At 47.5% G+C, this 21,770-nt stretch overlaps 1 protein-coding gene across 1 annotated transcript in view; it reads left to right on the plus strand.

The window, feature by feature from the left end:
* Window positions 1-21,501, plus strand: part of LOC123368722 (NACHT, LRR and PYD domains-containing protein 12-like) — a 40,879-nt gene extending 19,378 nt beyond the window's left edge. The window contains exons 5-9 of the mRNA XM_045013777.1: window positions 384-554; window positions 2,266-2,436; window positions 11,938-12,108; window positions 15,030-15,200; window positions 20,852-21,501. Coding sequence (XP_044869712.1) covers window positions 384-554; window positions 2,266-2,436; window positions 11,938-12,108; window positions 15,030-15,200; window positions 20,852-20,942 — 775 coding nt within the window. The 3' untranslated portion in view covers window positions 20,943-21,501. The remainder of the gene's footprint in view (window positions 1-383; window positions 555-2,265; window positions 2,437-11,937; window positions 12,109-15,029; window positions 15,201-20,851) is intronic.
* Window positions 21,502-21,770: the final 269 nt, after the last annotated feature.

A 21,770-nucleotide genomic window follows, 5' to 3' on the forward strand; every position in this document is an offset into this window, starting at 1 on the left:
TGAATGTTCAGAACTAAGTACTCCATAGAAGCTGGCTCCTTGGCTGAATCCTAAGTAGAAATGAGGCAAGGAGAGAGAACAACAGGCTTCCCACATCTCCTCTGGCTCCTCCTTTAATGTTTCTTCATTAGCAGAAGCTACAGTGCTTATGCTCAGGGGATGGAGTTTGGGAACTTTGCCTTAGAATAACATTCATATGTGGAATACAGGATCAATGAGAGCTGCAGCTGCACATGGATTGAAATCCTCATATGGTCCTCAGCAACCATTGCTGCAGCTCTGTGATTTTATTCCCAGAATAAAGGAATCTTGCTATAAAAACCCACAGAGGGAACAGGACAGACAGAGGTGCTCATTTCCCTCTGTTTACGTGTCTCCTGCAGGTTGATGGGTTGCCAGCTCACAGCTGCTTGTTGTGAGGATCTCTCCTCTGTTCTCAGTATCAACCAGACTCTGACCGAGTTGGAGCTGAGGGGGAACCTCCTTAGAGATTCAGGAGTGCAGTTGCTGTGCGAGGGACTGAAGCATGCAAACTGCAAACTGCAGAAGCTGGGGTAAGTATTTACAGGTTCCTTTTCTGTAAAGAACTCAGCAGGTTGTGCTGATGGTGTGACACTGTCAGCTCCCTGTGAGTACATGGTGAGGCTGACAGCTGAGTAACCCTGCAGCACCTGATGTGTCAGTGGTTCACAACATCCCGATGGACTGTCCATGTTTGTAAACTTGAAGTTATAAAGAAAGATGGGCCCAAACTGGAGCTCTACCTCCAGACTCCTCCTCCTCCTCGCTGAACTTAAGGAATAAGTGTTTTGCCTATAATTGAATACATGTGCTGGTAGTATCACCTATTATTGAATTTGCCCAATACTTCCTATTGTAAGTCTGTCTTCAGTTGCTTATAAATTGGCTGAACTCTAACTGCTTGGGTAGAAATTTTCCACACCGGGTGTCTGCTTCAGGCTGAACTTTTTTAGTAAATTTAAGCCCAGCAGTGCAAATGCTTCCAAGAACAAGGTTAGGGTGAACATACATTTTTTACCAGCTATTTTGCTGAAGAGATCTCGCCCCCCTGCCCATACGTTGGAGCAAGGACTCAACATTTAGCAGGGCGCAGCCTCTTTGTTAGATGTGCCTTTTGCTTTTCCTGTGAAAATCTTCCCAAACGGGCATCTCTGGGCCTTCTTATGCTCTGTCCCAAGCCTACAGACCAGCTCGAGTTATTTGCATCCTCCACAGAGGCTCAAGGGCTGTCCAGTTACACAGCAGGCTCTTATGTGTCCCAGCCTTGTGTAGGCATCCCATGCCTGCTTTCCAGCAGGACCTAATAATTATGCAGGGACATTTGCTCTGTGGCCACTCAGACTTGGGGAGCGGGGAGAAAGCAAGAGGTTTGGGATAAAAGGCTGAGTTGATCTTGACAGAGGGGTTCTCTTTTTTGATTTGACAAGTGGCCGTGACCTTTTGTCCAAGGGGAGACTCCACCCGGCTGAAGGGTTGTTGGGACTGGAACCTGCCTGGGTCTCCATAGAGGTGATGTGGGAGGGGGAGCATTTAAATCCTGTTATTGTTTTCTGTTTTCTCTGTATGTTTTTGTCCTTAAATAATTGCACTCTGCTTGGAGAGAGCTGGTTGGTCACTAGTAAACCACGGTTCTAGCCTTTGGAAAGAGAGCAAAGTCCAGGGGCTGCACTAAGTCAGACCTTCTGGGGATAATCAGAGTGCAACTGCCGGCTGCCACAGCCTAAACCCCTTGTCAGAAGGGAATGGGACATGGGTCCCTGCCCAGAGAGAGGCGACAGCTAGAACCCTGAGGGAGTTTTCCTTGAGCAAACCACAGAGGGGATCAAAGGTGAAGTTACTCTAAAACTCTGACAGAGGGGAGGGAGTACAGGGGCCATCCTGAATTCTGGTTGGTCAGTGGAAAGGACTAAGGACGATGCTTAGGGTGGAAGTCTTTCCCCAGCCCTTATTCCTCATTGGTCAATAGCGGAGGGTTGGGGCTTGAAATGTCTGGCTCATTCCCAGGGTGGTCCAGTCCGGGTGAAGTGCAAGGAGCAGGGCTTATGCAGGTTGTCCCACCCAACACTGGTTTCTCATTAGACAAGAGGTGGGGCTTGCGTCAGGGTGTGATGCAGGGCTTCTGGCCCATTCTCAATGCTGAGTGGTCAGGGAGAGAAGTGGGTGGGTGGGGCTACCTGTCATAACAGCTGGGACAAGGCCCATTCACACTGTGATTGCTTGTCTCTGCGTTTCTATCTCCCACAGGTTGAAGAATTTCCTTCTCACGGATGCTTGCTGTGAGGATCTTGCGGCTGTTCTCAGCATCAGTGACAGCCTGACAGAGCTGGAGCTGGGTATTGACTATCTAAGAGATTCCGGAGTGCAGCTGCTGTGCGAGGGACTGAAACACCCGAACTGCAAACTGCAGAAACTGGGGTAAGTAACATTTGGCCTCCTCTCTGTGTTTACAGGTGTCCTTTGTGTAAAGCACTTGGCAGCGTCTGTGGCTGATGTCTGATGTCCGCTCCCTGCAGCTATGTGGAGATGCAGAGAGATTAGTGTCTCTCCAGCACCTGCATCATTGGCTCCCAACGTGCACTGGAAATTTTTAAGTAAAGCTGGGCCCACACCAGAAGCTGGCTCCACAGCCCCCTGATAATTAGTGAATAAATAGATTATTTTTTTAAACAACTCTTACTAAAATGCATTTGTTTTACAATAGTGCAGTCTTTCCCTTCAGCTAGCAAACTGTCTTGTAGGTATCAGGTTGGCAGGTTGTCTGTGGGCGAGGACTGGCCTGCCACCCAAGGCCTGTGAAAGTGAAGTATCATTGTCCAGGATGGGTTGTAGATCCCTGATGATGTGTTGGAGGGGTTTTAGCTGGGGAATGTATGTGATGGCCAGTGGAGTCCTGTTGGTTTCTTTCTTGGGTTTGTCTTGCAGTAGGAGGCTTCTGGGTACACGTCTGGCTCTGCTGATCTGTTTCCTTATTTCCTCGTGTGGGTACTGTAGTCTTGAGAATGCTTGGTGGAGATTTTCTAGGTGTTGGTCTCTGTCTGCGGGGTTAGAGCAAATATGGTTGTACCTCAGTGCTTGGCTGTAGACAATGGATCTTGTGGTGTGTCTGGGATGAAAGCTGGAGGCATGAAGGTAGGCATAGCGGTCGGTAGGTTTTCGGTATAGGGTGGTGTTAATGTGACCATCACTTATTTGCACCGTGGTGTCTAGGAAGTGGACCTCCCGTGTAGATTGGTCCAGGCTGAGGTTGATGGAGGGGTGGAAGCTGTTGAAATCGTGGTGGAATTTTTCCAGAGTCTCCTTCCCATGGGTCCAGATGATGAAGATGTCATCAATGTAGCGTAGGTAGAGAAGGGGCGTGAGTGGACGGGAGCTGAGGAAGCGTTGTTCCAGGTCGGCCATAAAAATATTGGCATATTGTGGGGCCATGCGGGTGCCCATAGCGGTGCCACTGATCTGGAGATATATATTGTCATTAAATTTGAAATAGTTGTGTGTGAGGATAAAGGTACAGAGCTCAGCAACCAGTTGTGCTGTGGCATCATCAGGGATACTGTTTCTGACAGCTTGTATTCCATCTGTTTGTGGGATGTTTGTGTAGAGAGCCTCTACATCCATGGTGGCTAGGATGGTGTTTTCTGGAAGGTCACCAATGCATTGTAGCTTCCTCAGGAAATCAGTGGTGTCACGGAGATAGCTGGGAGTGCTGGTAACATAGGGTCTGAGTAGAGAGTCTACATATCCAGACAGTCCTTCAGTGAGAGTTCCAATGCCCGAGATGATGGGGCGTCCAGGATTTCCGGGTTTGTGGATCTTGGGTAGTAGATAGAATAACCCTGGTCGGGGCTCTAAGGGTATGTTGATTTGTTCCGGTGTTAGTGTAGGGAGTGTCCTGAGTAGATGGTGCAGTTTCTTAGTGTATTCCTCATTGGGATCTGAGGGAAGTAGCCTGTAAAATTTGGTATTGGAGAGTTGTCTGGCGGCCTCCTTTTGGTAGTCAAACCTGTTCATGATGACAACAGCACCTCCTTTATCAGCCTCTTTGATTATAATGTCAGGATGGTTTCTGAGGCTGTGGATGGCATTGCGTTCTGCATGACTTAGGTTGTGAGGCAAGCAATGTTGTTTTTCCACAATTTCTGCCTGTGCACGTTGGCGGAAGCATTCAATGTATAGGTCCAGACTGTCATTTCGACCCTCAGGAGGAGTCCATGTGGAGTTCTTCTTCTTGTGCTGTTGGTGGGAGGGTAACTGTGTATCAGTGCGCTGTTCAGTGTTGTCCTGGAAGTATTTTTTGAGTTGGAGACGGCGAAAGTAGGCTTCCAGATCGCCGCAGAACTGTATCAAGTTGGTGGGGGTGGCAGGGCAGAAAGATAGGACAGACTGTTCTTCTGGGCTGAGTGTGTGGTTGGATAGATTGACGATATTGCTGGGCGGGTTAGGGGTACCACGGTTGTGGCCCCATGTGGCAGGTAGGAGTTTAGACAGCTTACAGTCCTTTTTCCTTTGTAGAGAGGTGAAGTGAGTAATGTAGATCTCCTGTCTTATTTTAGTGAAGTCCGTTTGTATGGAAGTTTGGTTATTGATGAGTCTCCAGGTTGGAGAGCTCTTTTTTGATGTTTTCCTGTTTGCTGTATAGGATGCTGATCAGGTGGTTCCTCAGTTTCTTTGATAGAGTATGGCATAATCTCTCACTGTGGTCTGTGTAGTATGTAGATAGCAGTGGATTATTTACCTTTAGTCCATTAGGTATGATGTCCATTCATTTACATTTGGAAAGGAAGATGATGTCCGTCTGTATTTGTGCAAGTTTCTTCATGAGGTTGATGGATTTCCACTCCATACGGCTAAATGCAGTGCCTTGCATGGTGTCAAGTATCAGAGGGGTAGCCGTGTTAGTCTGGTTCTGTAAAAGCAGCAAAGAATCCTGTGGCACCTTATAGACTAACAGACGTTTTGCAGCATGAGCTTTCGTGGGTGAATACCCACTTCTTCGGATGCAAGTAGTGGAAATTTCCAGGGGCAGGTATATATAAGCAAGCAAGAAGCAAGCTAGAGATAACGAGGTTAGATCAATCAGGGAGGATGAGGCCCTGTTCTAGCAGTTGAGGTGTGAAAACCAAGGGAGGAGAAACTGGTTCTGTAATTGGCAAGCCATTCACAGTCTTTGTTTAATCCTGAGCTGATGGTGTCTTGTAGGGAAGTTAATGACTTTTGACACCTTGACATATTGATTTAAAATGTATTAAGGCAATCTTGGTTCCAGGAGCCTAAGGATTCTTAACCTCCTGATCTGAGCTGAACTGTCCAGTGTGGTGTCAGCTTCAGCTCTAGCCATGGTAGCTCTTGCTTTGAAATTCACAGAGTTGGAGTGGAAGCTTCTCTCGGCTGAGAGGCACCACCAGTTTGGAGAAATACCCTTTGAAGTGCAGCCCTCTGGGAGTGGGGACGTGTGGCCACAGTAACAAACCAGGCAGGTTAGAACAGAGGCCAATGTTGGACTCATTATAAAACACAAAACCCTTTGGGGCAAGCTGTGGTTCCTCCCTTTTCTATTCCAGTACATGTCTGCTCGGTGGTTCTTCTTTCATGACTGAACTTCAAACCTGGTGTGGGATGCTCCTGGGGAACTCCCGGGACTTTGGGCCAGATTTTCAGAATTACTCAGAACCCAGCGGCTCCCATTGTTACTGTTCTGCCCAGGTTTTCCAAAGACCTGTATGTTGGATGCTGAGATCTCTTGAAAAGCTGCAAAAGCACAAGCAGAGTGAACGGCAAAATCAGCTTCCCAGCTAAGGCCCATCATTGGAGTTTGGGGTTAGTACCACTGACCCCTAATGCAGGGATCCCCATTCCCTCCCAAAAACATCAGATCCAAGCCTGGAGGGCTGAGCTGCTTCTATCCTCATCTCTCCCTTTCAGCCATCCAGGGAAGCCTCAAAGCTCTGCCTGTCTGTGTGTAGATGGATGGGACTCAGCTCAGGGCTAGTTGATTTCTCCTTTTATTCTCACCATCAGTGCCTCTTCCTTATCTTTCTTCTTGAGGATAAGGTGCCACTCTCCACTACACAGCCTGCAGAACAGAGAATCCACCAGCTGCTATCAAAACCCCTCCTCTCTGTAGGGAAAGAAGACATCTGTTAGTGGTTTTTCTTCCCTTTCCCCCTTTCACTGTCCTTCACCCCCCCTTGCTCTGGGAGCCTCCGCTCAGGACACTTGCAGCCTCCTGTCTCCTCCTGAGGATCAAAACCTACGGATCACTGGTGCCTCCCATCTGTGTGGCCCTGCAAAGAGTCCTGCCCCTTTTATCCCTCATAGGCTAGAAGAGGGTTGGGAGTGAGTCATTCACAGATGGTGGCATGGGAGGCAGTGATGCCACATGGGCTGACAGCTCAGGAAATTGATGGTACCTCATCTGCCCCCAATTCAGCTCCATTTTCATTGATTGGCTGAGCCTGGAACTATGAAATTCCCAGCTCACTGGGGGAAACATCTTTGGGTTTCAAACAATAAATATACCTACATTACAACTGTCAGAAGCCCTGCCTCTGAGCCCCTGGCTGGGCAAAGCTGCCCATCTGTCAATGCCCCATCCTGGTCTCTGATCTCTGTGCGAGTTCTCTCTTCCCTTTCACACTACACCCCCATTTCCCTGTCTCTCTCTTTCCTCTCATTCTCTCTTCCTGCTCCACCCCCAATGGGCTTGCTATAGCACACTGACCTTTCTGAAAGTGCATCAGCCCAACCCTTTGTCTTTCATGTTCAGTGTAAAATTAACCTTTGGACACTACAGCTCCCTGATCCTCAAAACCACAAGTTGTCTGGTGGATGATTCATAGGCCTCGTGCATAGGGCCGGCTCCAGGGTTTTTGCTGCCCCAAGCAGCAAAAAGAAAAAAAAAAGCCGTGATCTGCAGCTCTACCGTCGCTACTTCAGTCTTCGGCCACAATTTGGCGGCTGGTCCTTCGCTCTGAGAGGGAGTGAGGGACCCGCTGCCGAATTGCTGCCAAAGACCCAGATGTGCCGCCCCAAGCAGCTGCTTGCTGGGCTGGTGCCTGGAGCCGGCTCTGCTCATGCACTAGACTTGTATTGTTTGAGTTTCAACTGGTTTTTCGAATGAGCGAACCACAAGCAATTCAATGTGTCCAACTAGCCATGGCTGAATGGACTCAGGCTTTGCCCTCCATACTGGCACTGTCTTACCCAAAAGTATTGGAGCTAAATCAATGCATCTGTCCTCATGCATATAGATTAGAAGGCCAGAAGGGACCTTGTGACAGCTAGTCTGACCTGTACAACACAGGCCAGAGAACTTCCCTGAATTAATTCCTGTTTGAACTAGAGCGTCTCTTTTAGAGAAAAGGTCCAATCCAAACCCAACCACAAATGTTACACAAGAGGAATGGTCCCACAAACAAACCCTTAAAAACAAAAAGAACAGGAGTACTTGTGGCACCTTAAAGACTAACAAATTTATTTTAGTATGAGCTTTCGTGAGCTACAGCTCACTTCTTCGGATGCATAGAATGGAACACACAGACAGGAGATATTTATACATACAGAGAACATGAAAAGGTGGAAGTATGCATAACAATAGGAAGAATCTAATCAATTGAGATGAGCTCAATTAGACTTTTCCTGTTGTTATGCATACTTCCACCTTTTCATGTTCTCTGTATGTATAAATATCTCCTGTCTGTGTGTTCCATTCTATGCATCCGAAGAAGTGAGCTGTAGCTCACGAAAGCTCATGCTAAAATAAATTTGTTAGTCTTTAAGGTGCCACAAGTACTCCTGTTCTTTTTGCGGATACAGACTAACACAGCTGCTACTCTGAAACCTTAAAAACAAGAAAACATCCCATTTAAATATCGTCACCCCTCACACAACAAATTCACCACTTCCACTGACCGACTCTGCTCCTCCGTAAGTCCTATGCTCCGCCACGTGTAGTAACACAACACAACCGCACTATAATGCAAACCTTCACTCTGACCTTGGGAGCATGTGTGTCTGCTGGACACCTGTGCCTTCACATTTCAGAGGATGGGATAATTTGCAATAGCTGAGACAAAGCTAGTACCTTGGTTTCTCTCTTAGGGGAACTCCCAGGACTGTAGAGGGATGAGGATCCCTTTGAATGATGTGAGGGCTGAGGGTTGCCTGGGTACTTACCCTCTGGCCTGTCCTTTGTGAGGCTGGGAGGGCAGGAGGTGCTGGCCTGCCTGTGCTCCTCAGAGGCAGGAAGGAGCTGACTGCAACAGCTAGTTGTGAATCCCGCCCACACACATACATGAACATTCACAAAAAAGGGACATTTCTGTGTAGTTGAACAAAGCCATTTTCCATTAAAAAAAAGTTTCAATGGAGACGTTTCAGCCAGCTCTGTTTGCTGCAGTACTGGGAGCCTCGAAAGCTGCTTTGCTCACTCGCAGCTCCGGTGCCAGATGGCCTGACAAGGACAGGGACTCCACAATGAGCCACTGTTTCATTGTAGCCCTACCTCCTGAGGGGGCTGTGCCCCATGTGTAAAGGACAACAGGGAGACCTGGCTTCTCCTATACCACTCTCTAGTTTGGCTGCAGGCTCTTACCCACAGCTGGGGCACTCGAGCCCTTGAGGTCCTGGCTCTGAGAGAGCTGCACCATCAGAGCATTCATGGCTCCTCTTCTTTCCTCTCTCAGCCATGACCAGAGAGTTAAAGGAGGAAAGATGGACTGCCCCCAAAATGATCCCTCTTGTGGAAGAGAGCTGTGGCCAGACCAGATGCAAGACTGGCGTGGAAAACCCTCTGGCTAAAAGGGAGCCTGCTCATTGCTATTTTTATAATTTAATATAGCGTACTTCAGTTTAGAGTCATTTGTATGAGCCTCCAATGGAATCCAATTTAAAAAGATCTTGAGACTCTGCCACAAAGAGGAGACCCCTGGTGTGCTGATTACCCGGGAGTGGAGGCAGAGAATTCTGGGAGCTCCACAGACGTGGGGGTTCTAATCTCTGGCTGGCTGTCAAATTTTGTCCATCTCTAACCAGCAAGAAAAAAGGGAACACCTACAGTACATGGATGGGATGAGAGCTATCAGTCTATCAATTTTCTGTCTATTTCATGTGTTGTATTGATTTTTGTACATTGCTATTTTTAATCAAAATGTGGTGTGCTAATAAATCAAGTTTCTTGCAGAAGCCTAAGTACACCATCTCAGTAGTTACCTTTATCAACCAGACTCATAATCTCCAAGACCGGTGTCAGGTCTTGTCAAACAAACCCGTTTCCCACGAATTACATTGACTGCCATTATTGATATTCGATCCTTTACCTCTTTATTACTAGATCCATCTCTGCTGTTCCATTATTTTTTTTCTGGGTTGATGGGAGGCCAAATGGACTGTAATTCTCAGTTCGTTCCATTTGTCATTTTAAAATATCAGCACAGCATTGACTTTCTTTCAGTCCTCTGGAACTTCCTCAGTTTCCCAAGATTTATTTAACATCAACAGTCCAGAAAGCTCCTCAGCCAATTATTATTGAAAAAAAAATTGCTGCAGTAAAGACCTTCTGATTTACAATTATTTAACTCTGAGATGCTATTTAATCCTCTTTAGATAGTGTTGGAACAGAAAATATTTTATCACCATTATGTGTTATGAATAAATCCTCCAGCTTCCTGGAAAAAAATGGGTTTGTTTAGTCTGGAGAAGAGAAGACTGAGAGGGGACATGATAACAGTTTTCAAGTACATAAAAGGTTGTTGCAAGTAGAAGGGAGAAAAATTGTTCTGCTTAACCTCTGAGGATACAACAAGAAGCAATGGACTTAAATTGTAGCAATTCCAGCAAGGGCAGGTTAGGTTGGACATTAGAAATTTTTTTCTAACTGTCAGCGTAGTTAAGCACTGGAATAAATTGACTAGGGAGGTTGTGGAATTGGAGACTTTTAAGAGCAGGTTAGACCAGGGGTGGCCAACCTGAGCCTGAGAAGGAGCCAGAATTGACTAATGTACATTGTCAAAGAGCCACAGTGAAATGTCAGCAGCCCCTCGTCAGCAGAGCCAGGGGTTGAGCAGTGAGCACATTGGAAAGTTGGTACCTGTAGTTCCAGCCCTGGAGTCAGTGCCTATACAAGGAGCCGCATATTAACTTCTGAAAAGCCACCCCCGAGTTAGACAAATACCAGTCAGGTATGGTCTTAGCCCTACCATGAGCAGAGGGGACTGGACTAGATGACCTCTTGAGGTCCCTTCCAGTCCTATGACTCTAATTTCTGTCAGCTACAAAACAAAAGTAGATATTTAATATTTCTGCCTTTTCTGCATCATTGTTGACAATTTTACTATCTCCATCTAGAAATGGACCTACACTATTGTTAGGATTACTTTTGTTCAAGATATATTAAAAAAAATTCCTTTTAATTATTCTTAACCATATTGTCTGTAGATGCTTTTGCTGTTGAGACTTTTAGCTTCACTTATCAATTGCCTGCACGTCTTAATTTCTGATTTATATTAATTGCCATTAATCAGTCTTTTATCCTCTCCTTTCTTTACTAAATAGGTTGTAGTCGTTAATTTAAACATTCTAATCATGTGAATCCTCCCATAGGTTCTGGTAATACCAACTACGACAGAATTTCTCGTGTGAGCATTTCCAGTTCCTCCTATTTATTACCCAGACTCCTAGCAGTGGTACATAGAAAACTAAGGAATTTCCTTCATGTCATCTTGAATGTCCCAGAATGACCCAGTAATATATTCTGTGGTCAATAATAGGTTTCTTTTATATGTAGCAACTTCAAGGGTTCAGCCATGGAGGTTAACTACAGACTTCCCATAGCAATTCAATAGGCCAAGAAACACGCTCCCTTTAGAGGGAGTTTTTGATTGTGAAGCCTGCATACCAGCATGCAGTGAGATCATGTGTCCCAGGCCTGGAACCTTACAAGGAGCACAAGTCAGATTCACTGTGAATTCCTTCGTTTTATAAGTATTGTGAACCCCACCTCTAGCCTTTGTAAGTGGTTCCGATACAGGCAAGGGAAGAAAGTCATTTATTACAGACCCAGAAAGTCTCTTGGGAAACAGGGAACCCAGTTGTGCTAAACAGGTGGGCTAGGAGCGGGGTCTGTTCTGATATCAGTAGTATACGTAGCTTAGAGTTTGGCTGTGAGGAAAAAATGTCATCTGTCTTCCAGTTTGGAAGAGGTTTGGCTCCCACATGCCCTGGCTTATAGGGTACGTGGTCACTGCAGGGTTAACCTGGGCTGTTACCAAGGTTTTAGCCCTAACTCCTCTACTGTCCACAGACAAAAGCCTTTGACCCAGGTTTGGAAGTGCTGTAAGCCTTGACTAGATTATCTGACTAGGGCAGGGGTGCCCAAACATGACTTGAGTGTGGCTTAGCAGTGTGGACACTCAACGCCCATGCTTGGCTAACCTGGGTTCCCAGAACTAGACATTCAGAGCTGGGGTAACTGCAGTGATGATATAGGTGTAGTTTTAGGCACTGGGGAATGATCTGGGGGAGGCAGAGGAGCTCACACAGCAGCTTTAGATTGAATTAGCATAAGCAGAAAGGAGCTTGAGTACAAGCACTGGGAAGGGGTTTGAACTATTACTCAGTGCCTGTTAGGATTCTCCAGCCCATTACAAACATCCCTGCAGTCAGCTGCCCTCCCTTCAGCTCATCTGAACATTCCCTTGTGGAACACAGGGTGACTGACAGAGCCAGAGGCATGTGGACAGGAATCCACACAGGGGTTGTTGGTGCCACCAGTCCTACAGCCTCCTGCTAGAGCCCTGTGACTGGTCTCTTCTGAATGAATCCTCCCTTTCCAGACGGACACTGACATGAGTGAAAGAATTGCCACAAACTGGAGGGAAATGATAACTCATTTCCTTCTCTGTGTGTTTCTGTCTCCTGCAGGTTGTGGGGTTGTGATCTCACAGCTGATTGTTGTGGGGATCTCTCCTCCGCTCTCAGCACTAACCAGTACTTGACAGAGCTGGAACTGGGGTATAATGAACTGGGAGATGCTGGAGTGCAGCTGCTGTGTGAAGGAGTGAAGCATCCAAACTGCAAACTGCAGAAACTAGGGTAAGTAGCAGCTGGTTTCTCTGTGCCTATTGACATTGTACTATTGGGATTTCAGCTCTTTCTACTAGAATCGCAGTACTACGATGAATGCATCAACAACCCTTAAAAAACACCTACTGTCTTCCCAAGGATTCTTGGCTACACTTGAGAGTTGCAGCACTGGGAGCTACAGCGCTGGTTGTACAGCTGTGTAGGGAAAGTGCTGGTGTGTGGCCACACTCACAGCTACCAGCGCTGCAGTGTGGCAGCATTTGCAGCGCTGTTGGGAGTGATGCATTATGGGCAGCTATCCCAGCGTTCAAGTGGCAGCAACGTGCTTTTCAAAAGAGGGGGGTGGGGTGTAGTGTGACAGGGAGCGGGGGAGAGAGAGAGAGTGGATTTTTGGAGCCGACACTGTGTATCAGCTCCCTGCCTTGCAAAATCAGAAAATTTTCCCAACCCCTTATTCTTAACTGCAAACAGCCTGCAGACCAGATAAGCAGCTGCTCCAACGAACTCCCTTTCTCTGTCCTGTCGTCCCCCGTCCCCCCCCCCCCCCCGCTGTTTCTCTCGTCAAGCAAACACTCAACCCCTGTGAATGAGGCAGGCAGGGGGATATCTCATTTGATTGTTCACAGTCAGTTACAGATTGATCACAGCAAACAGGAGCTGTGTTTGTTTTTTTAGATAAGCAGCTCCCAGAGCCCCGGAGTCCCGAGTTCACAACAAAACAAAGAGAGGCTGCATAACAAAACAAAGAGTAATTTAGTTAAAAGCATTCTGGGATATCTCCTAATACCCTGGAGGCCAATAACAGTGCTGGTGTGTGGCCACACTTGACGAGCAGCGCTGCATCACCAGCGCTGCACTCGTTACACCTCAAGCAGACCAGGTGTACAGCGCTGGATGTGCCTTGCAGGTGTGGACAGTTACTAAGTTGCAGCACTAGAAAGCCTCCACCAGCGCTGCAACTCTCAAGTGTAGCCAAGCCAAAGAGACCCACTGCTATGTAGATTTATCACCTTGTATTAGATGAGAAGTTGGATCACACAGCCACTCTACATGCACCATAAATGCAGTGTATTTTACTGAAGATCCTTCTACTAATTTACTCACTATGTGTGAATGAGAACACAGGTATAGGAGACTTCACAATTTGACTAGAATAACCCTCTGTCATTCAAATCCTTTACCTTCATTGTAATAAACGAATCCTGGGACAAACCTACCAACCTAAGAAAGAAAGAGGAAAAAGAGAAGCAGGAAAGGACAAAAAGACAAAGAAATTCAGTAGAAATAATCATCAGCTGGGGACTGTCTATGGGAGGAGCCAAGGTACTTTGTCCTTCACCCAGCTCTTCCTCAGCCTGCCCCCTCTCTAGGCAGCAGTTCTCACCGAGGTTGACAGCACTGCAGGTCCCGTTAGCTCACCCTGGAACTTCCACTCTAGCCAATGATTGACCAGTGTCAAAGCTCCCATTCCTGAGCAAGTTGAAAGAGAAGCTAGGAAAAGGTCAACTACAAGCTCCACCTGACCGAAGCCAACATTCCAGACTCAGCACAGTCTGGATTCAGGCTAGGATATGGAATTGATGCTGCTTTAATGGAACTGAGGGATGCTCTTCTCCGGTCACTGGATAGAGACTAGAGAATGAAAGGCTTAAAGACTATGTGCTGCAAGAGGATTGTGCCACATCAACCACATCCAGAATGCGTGGATCATCTAACTGGCCCAAAGCTACAAAGATGGTCCCTGAGATGGAGCAAGCATGAAATGACACCTATCAAGGTGAAAGCCTGTCACAAGGCACTTCTCCAGCTGTCCGGTGTGCAGCTCTGCCCAGTTTTCACAGCCTCTCCATTACAAACACATAGTTTGTTACCTTTCCATCACATGTGCCTTTAATCCTCTGTTTTCAGACAGGGCAGGATATAGCATAGTTACACACCAGGAGAAGCCTGCTCCACAGTTTCTCTCCTCCACCCAGGCCAGTTTACACAACAGCAATGGTTTTCATTTGCTTAAACTGAAGGGAACCAGAGTGCTGACAATGAATGAGCTTGTGACCTATTCCCCAGGTGTTTCCTTCCGTGTAGGGAGGGATTCCCTATCCCACTAGAAATAAACCTACATCCTACCCACCCAGTTCTATTCTTGGCTGACCATCCCTTCATGGAAGACAGGGTAACTGCTATAACTGGGCACGTGGAAAGGAATCTACTCACTACCAAAGCATCCTGAGTAGCCACAGGCTACGTGTCAAACCATTCAGAGAGTGAAGCTGGTGTACACACAGTGACTTGCTTACTGAGCGGGGCATCTCGTGGTGAGCACATGATCCAGTGGTCTGGGATCTGCAGTGGCTGACAGCTGATCTCTGGGTGGAGTTTAAGGTGTTGGTTATGAGCCTATGAGCTATAAAGATCTAAATGGCCAGTTGGATCACTTCTTCCCATGCTGCTGCCATCAGCAGGGACACCTGAGTTGGATTCCCCCTTGTTGTAAAGGAGAGGGGCCACTGGCAGGGCGTTTTGGAACTTACGTCCCTCCTTGGCACAAAATTGCCTGAATCCGATGACCACTTGGGCATGTTGTAGAAGACAGTTGTTGGATTAGGGTTTTGGGTTTGCTGAGGGTCACTATGGGATGCCTCCCAGAGCAATGAAGGGGTGGGAAAGAGATTTTTTTTTTGTGGCTGGCTGAGTTCCTGTTTGAATATTTATTTTAATGTTGTTGGAGTTTTGCTGTAGTGTTGATTATGCCTTAGGAGCTTAGGACTTTGTATAGGGGTATTTTGATGAGTATTTAAATAGAAATAGCTGATTTCTCTGTAATGTCTCTGAATTCAGAGTCTCTTTAGAGATACACACTGGTATCAAGGAGGGAAACGCAGGTGTTGTAAACAAGTAGCCCTTTTTCTTTCTGTATTGGTCTGCTGCAGGTTGGAGCATTGCAGTCTAACCGCTGCTTGTTGTGGTGATCTCTCCTCTGCGCTAAGCATGAACCAGCACCTGACCGAGCTAGATATAGGGAGAAACAAACTGGGAGATCCAGGAGTGCAGCTGCTGTGTCAGGGACTGAAACATCCCAACTGCAAACTACACAAAATAAGGTAAGTACCAGCTGGTTTCCTTTAGTCTGTGCCTGTTAACACGGTGGTGTTGTGAGTTACACTCCATTTACCAGGATCACAGTACCCTGCATGGAACCCAGCCATGGACCAGCCTCACTCTGCTCATGAGACAAAGATAAGAGACCCACTGACGTCTTCACTAGTCACATTTTGCTAGTTAAATAATTGAATAATGGAGTGGTGAGTTCAACCCTCGACACTTGTTAAGCAGAGCATGGATTGACACGGACTCCGCTGACACAGGGTAATCCTTTGGTGGTGCGAAGCAGATATAGCCAACTCTGTGCCACCCAATCCTGCCTCAACTGAAGGGGTCTGCAGGGGCATGGAGGACCTATGTAAAGGGCAAGATGGGCAGAACATGCTCCACCAGATCTTAGGCGGTCACAGCAGCTGGGGTAATTTTAGAGTAGCCCTGAGACGTCTCTCAGTTAAAGCAGAGTTCATTCTGTCCCAGCATCAGAGTAGGGGAAAGGTCAATTAGAGCCTATTTCTTCCTTCCAAATCACCTCAGTGGTGCTGAGTATAAACTTGGTGCAGCTGAGGACAGAGTCTAGTGGTTTCTAGCAGCGCTGAAATGCAGCATATCTTGATGTTACAAGCACACTGACTTTACTCGCTAAGGCAATAATAACAACCCCACACATGCACACGCTGCCCTCAACTCCAGCTGTCACTCCTGCTCTCCCAGAAGGGCTGGAAAGAAAATAAAATGAATGCTCATTCTGTAACAGAGCAGCACTCTGTCACATAGAGAGATCTGATGAGCATATTACTGTATATTTCTCGAAACAAAAGCTCACTGTTGGAATTGTTTTCTCTGCTATTTCCATACACCTGCTAAAACTTCCTAAATATTTGTTTTAAAAATTGACCCACCCTGTTCTCCCAAACTGGCTGCAAACAAGAAAAGTGAATAAATAACATCAACATAATGTGTTTCCCCCCTGCTCCTCACCAGTCAGTTCAGGCCCAGTCCGCAGCGTCACCCGAGCTACTGATAACACAGCCCAGCCAGCAAATGTGTCATTGGGAGCCAGCTGTGGCCTGGCCCCCGGTGCCCTTTCTGGCCCATCCTTCTCATGGCAGATAATTAAGGGCCAGTCAGTGGCCTGAGCTCAGCCCTGTTATCTCTGATCTCCGTAGGGTCCCTCTGCATTGTCCTCCTGTGTCACCCAGCCTTAGCAATTGTCTCTCTCCTTCTGCTTTCAGGCTGCTACCCACCCCCTCTGGTGTACTGGTGCTGCTGCTCCCAGCCCCTGCCAGCCACAGCCTGAGTTACCGTGTGCCCCAAGGTTATCCTACACACCACCCAAGCTTCCCACTACTCCTTGCCGCTCCAAACCTCATGTAAGGGTTAAGGGGCTATAGGGAGGTGGGATGGTGGGTCTGTGAGAAGTGAATGTACCAGCTGGAGGCAGGAATGGGCAGGAGAGTGGAGCTGTGTAGGCCAGACCCCTAATCTGGGCCTAGTGTATGGGGAAAGGGGCTTTAAACATTCATTTGCAGCATAGGAGCATGAGGCCTGGTCTACACTACGAGTTTATGTCAAATTTAGCAGCGTTAAATCGAATTAACCCTGCACCCGTCCACACAAAGAAGCCCTTTACTTCGATATAAAGGGCCCTTAAAATAAATTCTGTACTCCTCCCCGACGAGGGGAGTAGCGCTGAAATCGCCATTGCCATTTTGAATTTGAGTTAGTGTGGCCACTATTCGACAGTATTGGCCTCCGGGAGCTATCCCACAGTGCACCATTGTGACCGCTTTGGACAGCAATCTGAACTCAGATGCACTGGCCAGGTAGACAGGAAAAGCCCCATGAACTTTTGAATTTTATTTCCTGTTTGCCCAGCGTGGAGCGCTGATCAGCACAGGTGACCATGCAGTCCCAGAATCAAAAAAGAGCTCCAGCATGGACCGTACGGGAGATTCTGAATCTGATCTCTGTATGGGGGGATGAATCTGTTCTATCAGAACTCTCTTCCAAAAGACGAAATGCCAAAACATTTGAAAAAATCTCCAAGGCCATTATGGACAGAGGCCACAACAGGGACTCAACACAGTGCTGCGTGAAACTTAAGGAGCTGAGACAAGAGTACCAGAAAGCCAAAGAATCGAATGGACGCTCACAGAAGGAGGGGCGACTGACGACTGTAGCTATCCCACAGTTCCCGCACTCTCCGAAGACCATTTGAATTCTGGGCTGAGCTCCCAAAACCTGAAGGGTCAAAAGCATTGTCGGGGTGGGTCAGGGTATATGTCATCAGCCCCCCCACACCCCCTCATGAAAGCAAAGGGAAAAAAATAGTTTCTCGCCTTTTTTCAATGTCACCGTATGTCTACTGGATGCTGCTGGCAGACGCAGTGCTGCAGCGCTACACAGCAGCATCCCCTTGCTTTGCCTTGCAGACGGCAGATGGTGCAGTAGGACTGGTATCTGTCATCGTCATCCCGTGGGTGCTCCTGGCTGGCCTCGGTGAGGTCGGTCGGGGGCTCCTGGGAAAAAATGGGAATGACTCCAGGTCATTCTCTTCTTTAAGTTTTGTCTAATAGAGATTCACTCTTGCCTGGAATATCATGGCAGCTGGAGGCTTCTGCCTCAGGCTGCTCTCCCAGTCGGCAGCACCACGTGGTCGCGCCTACCCCTTGCTACCAGGGCTCACAATCAGATACTTAGACCTCTACATTTTGCTGCAAATAAAAAAATTAAGCTGTTGTTTAGAACTGTCCCCCAGCATACATATCCTGGGACATTTTGTATTTTCCCAGTGTCAACCAAAGGCCCTCACACACATGGAGATTCAGTCCTGCCTGTGCTTCTATCCTAGTGCTTGTCACAGATTCCCATTTTCAGCTATAGGCTGAGCAAATGCAGAATGGTGGTTCATTCTACTTCGTTGTAAGCCAACTGCCCTCCCCTCCCCCCTTTATTGCCTCTGCAAGCAGAGATCAAAGTCAGCGTTGTTTCTTATTCATGCATTCTTTATTACTTCATCACACAAATGGGGGGATAACTGCCATGGTAGCTGAGGAGGGGTGGGAGAGGAGGGAAGCAATGGGTGGGGTTGTTGCAGGGGCATCCCCTAGAATAGCATGCAGCTCATCTTTTCTGGGGGATGTCTGGGGCTCTGACCTGGAGCGGCCGTTTGCCTCTCTGGTTCTTTAGTAGGCTTGCCTGATAGTCTAGGCAGGACTGACTCTCCATTAGACAAAACTTAAAGAAGAGAATGACCTGGGGAGTCATTCCCATTTTTGTCCAGGTGTCCCCAACTGAACTCACCGAGGCCGGCCAGGAGTACCCATGACAGCAGCAGATGGTACAGTATAACTGGTAACTGTCTTTGTCAACTTGCAAAGCATCAGACAGTACAGTAGGGCTGGTAACTGTCTTTGCTAACTTGAAAAGGCAAGGAGATGCTGCTGTGTAGCGCTGCAGTACCACGTCTGTCAGCAGCATCCAGCAGACATACGGTGAGAGTGAAAAAAGGTTGAACGGGCTCCATGGTTGCCGTGCTATGGCGTCTGCCCGAGCAATCCAGGGAAAAGCATGCAAAATGATTGTCTGCCATTGCTTTCACTGAGGGAGGATTGACTGATGATGTTAACCCATAACCACCTTTGACAAATTTTTGGCCCCATTAGGCATTGGGATCTCAACCCAGAATTCCAATGGGCGGGGAAAACTGAGGGAACTATGGGATAGCTATGGGATAGCTACCCACAGTGCAACGCTCCAGAAGTCGACACTAGTCTCGGTACATGGACGCACACCGCCGAATTAATGTGCTTAGTGTGGCCGCATGCACTCGACTTTATACAATCTGTTTCCAAAAATCAATTTCTGTAAAATCGGAATAAAACCGTAGTGTAGACATACCTTCAAAGAGGTGTGAGTGGCCCATTCTTCTCAATGGAGTGTTCTTAGCTGGATGAGAACAGCCCAGGGAAATGAAAGGTGTGAACTGCTCCATCCATCTGGGTGGGTATTCGCATTCTCCCTCCTGTGGTTTCAGCTCTTGTGGGCCTGTGCAGTGAGCATGCCTGGTCTCAGCTCCCTATCCTGGTCTCATTTCATCTCTTGCTGTCTATAGTCAAAGGTACTAATGCTTATGTAGTGCAGTAACCCTTGAAATAGTTCTAAACTGGTCATTGGTCTCGTTCAATAGCTAAACTCAGGGGCAGGCCATGCTATCATTTTCAGGAAGGCCAGAGCCTTAGATTTTTCCCGAGCTCTGCACCACAAGAGTTATGAGCTCAGTTTACAGGGCTGCGTATCAGGAACCTCTTGACAAAATGACCCAACAACTTGCTTTTCTTTGATAACACCGAGTCCCATTGTTTAGGAAAGAGGGGAAGAGCTTGAGTCCTGATTCCATCACCCTAAAGGCATACTAGAATCTTTCATCTTCCCTCTAGTTAATTAATGCTATTTTTCCTTAAACAATACTCCTACAATACAGTTGGATTCTGCATGTGGAATTTAGAGCAACTTAAAATATTGCTATTACACCAGAAATGTTGATCTCTGGGCAAAACAAACCTCTGTAGAACACGAATAACATGCACATCACATGTTGGCTGAAAGCTGCCAATGGCAGGGCAGACCGCAGCCATGGGTGCTACTTTGATTCAAAAGCCACAGCATGTCTTCTTGAGCTACCAGGTACTGCACAGCAGGATGCCAGCAAAGCCTCTGATTAGCAGTGGAGCCCTACATTTGCCACAGGTGTATTTCACTCTCTTTGGGCAGTCACTTTGGGCTGACCCATGTAGAGATTCCAAACTTTATCTTGAATAACTTCTTAAATATTGCTTCCCAAAGGGGCAGCAGGTGGGGTGCATTAGCTGAGAGAAAATTGCTATAAATTTGGGGAGGGTCAGAGCCATAGTTTGAGCCGCTGGTGTGGGCAAAAAATGTTTAAAAAATGTCTGATTCTTCTATCTGATGACTTTTCGGGGGGCCATATCTCAGGAACTCCTTTCTCAGATGACCCCAGATTTGAACCTGTAGCCCCTTCCTGCCCTGGATCCCCATGACACACAGTAATGTTCAAGACAATCCAAGTAAGCATGCGGGTGATAGAGCACTTAGAAAAGCCATCTGCAGCCCCACAACAGCAACTGCAAGCTCACCCGCTTCAAGAGCTGTGTTACTGAAGCCTGTGGGGAGAGGGAGTGAGGCACCCCTGCAGCAATGAGAGCTGAGATCAGGCTGGTTCCATGGAGAGATTCTGTGAGCTGGATTTTGCAGCCCCTGCTCCCTGTGAGCACCAAGTAGCCCCACAGCGATCAATGGGACTGTCCGTGTCAGTCAGTGCTCACTGTCCAGAACAAGCACTGCACAATCCAGCCCTTTACGTGCAGAAAGGACATTGCTGTCCCTGCCCAGAGCTCACAGGGTGAGTGGGGTGTAGGGAGAGCAGGCCAGGCTACAGACTGCACCAGCGCTTCTCCTCCCCTCCCCCAAAGAAAAGGTAACTGCTGGCGGTGAGCTCAGCAGGCCAGGCAGTGACAGTGACACAGATCCTGTGGGTGCAGCTCATGGTGCTTCATAGGGGCAGTGGGCTCAAATTTTGTGTCTGCAGAGAGAATTAACACGTCCTTTTCCTTCCCTGTTTTCCCCACAGCTTGGGCTATCAGAGTGTAACTGAAGAAACACAGGCAGAGCTGGATGCTGTGAAAGACACAAAACCTGATCTGGTCATAGAGATATGGTAGGGCTGGTGAGCGAGAGCCACTGAACCAGCAAGGCTCTGACCTGGCTGCCCTGCCACTAGCTGAGGAAGCAGGCTGTGGGGAGGGGGAACCCTGCCCCTTTTAAGGAGGACCCCAGCAACATATTTCAGCATCTGTGGCAGGGGGCTGAGTAGAGATTGTCAGGCCCAGCCCTCCTGCCTGAGGGTGAGAGGCTCAGCAGTAGGAGCTGGATTTGCTCCATGCTTGGTCTGACCTCGGAGGGGGTAGTTGGTTTGTGGGGGGAGGGAGTGGGAGGGAGGATGCAGTTCAGGGCCCAAGCGAGGGATGTGGGATCATGGGAGATCTGATAACCTCCCTTTTCAGTCTCTCTACGTGCAGGAGGGAGACTCAAGAACCATCCTCGGATCCAGAGGGGAATTGTCACTCTGTTACAACAGCTCAGTCACTGTTGTTTGTGTATTTATAATATTGTAGTTTTACACAATTCCACAGCAACTAAGCCGGCATTTTCCATATTACATCTCCAGTGTTTTTGTCCTGGATGTACATTTCTGTGTCAGTTTTGTTGAGTCCAATAAAGATCATGAACCAAGAAATAATGCCGTCCTTTAGAGTTTGTATTTCTTGCCATAGTTTCTACTAATGTACAAGAATTCTCCAGGCCTAGGAGAGCCCTCAGGGATGGTTCCTCAGACCTTATTTTTTATTATTATTTTTTTTTCTCATGGTTCCTCTTTCTTATCCATTATGGTCACCACCCTCAGAAGCTCGTGCAGGCAAAATCAGAGTGATTTTTAATTTCTCTTGGCTTTTGTCAGCAAGATGGTGTAGGTGACTCCTAAGAACCCT

This window comes from Mauremys mutica, chromosome 4 (genome assembly GCF_020497125.1).
Source record: "Mauremys mutica isolate MM-2020 ecotype Southern chromosome 4, ASM2049712v1, whole genome shotgun sequence".
Lineage (NCBI taxonomy): Eukaryota > Metazoa > Chordata > Testudines > Geoemydidae > Mauremys > Mauremys mutica.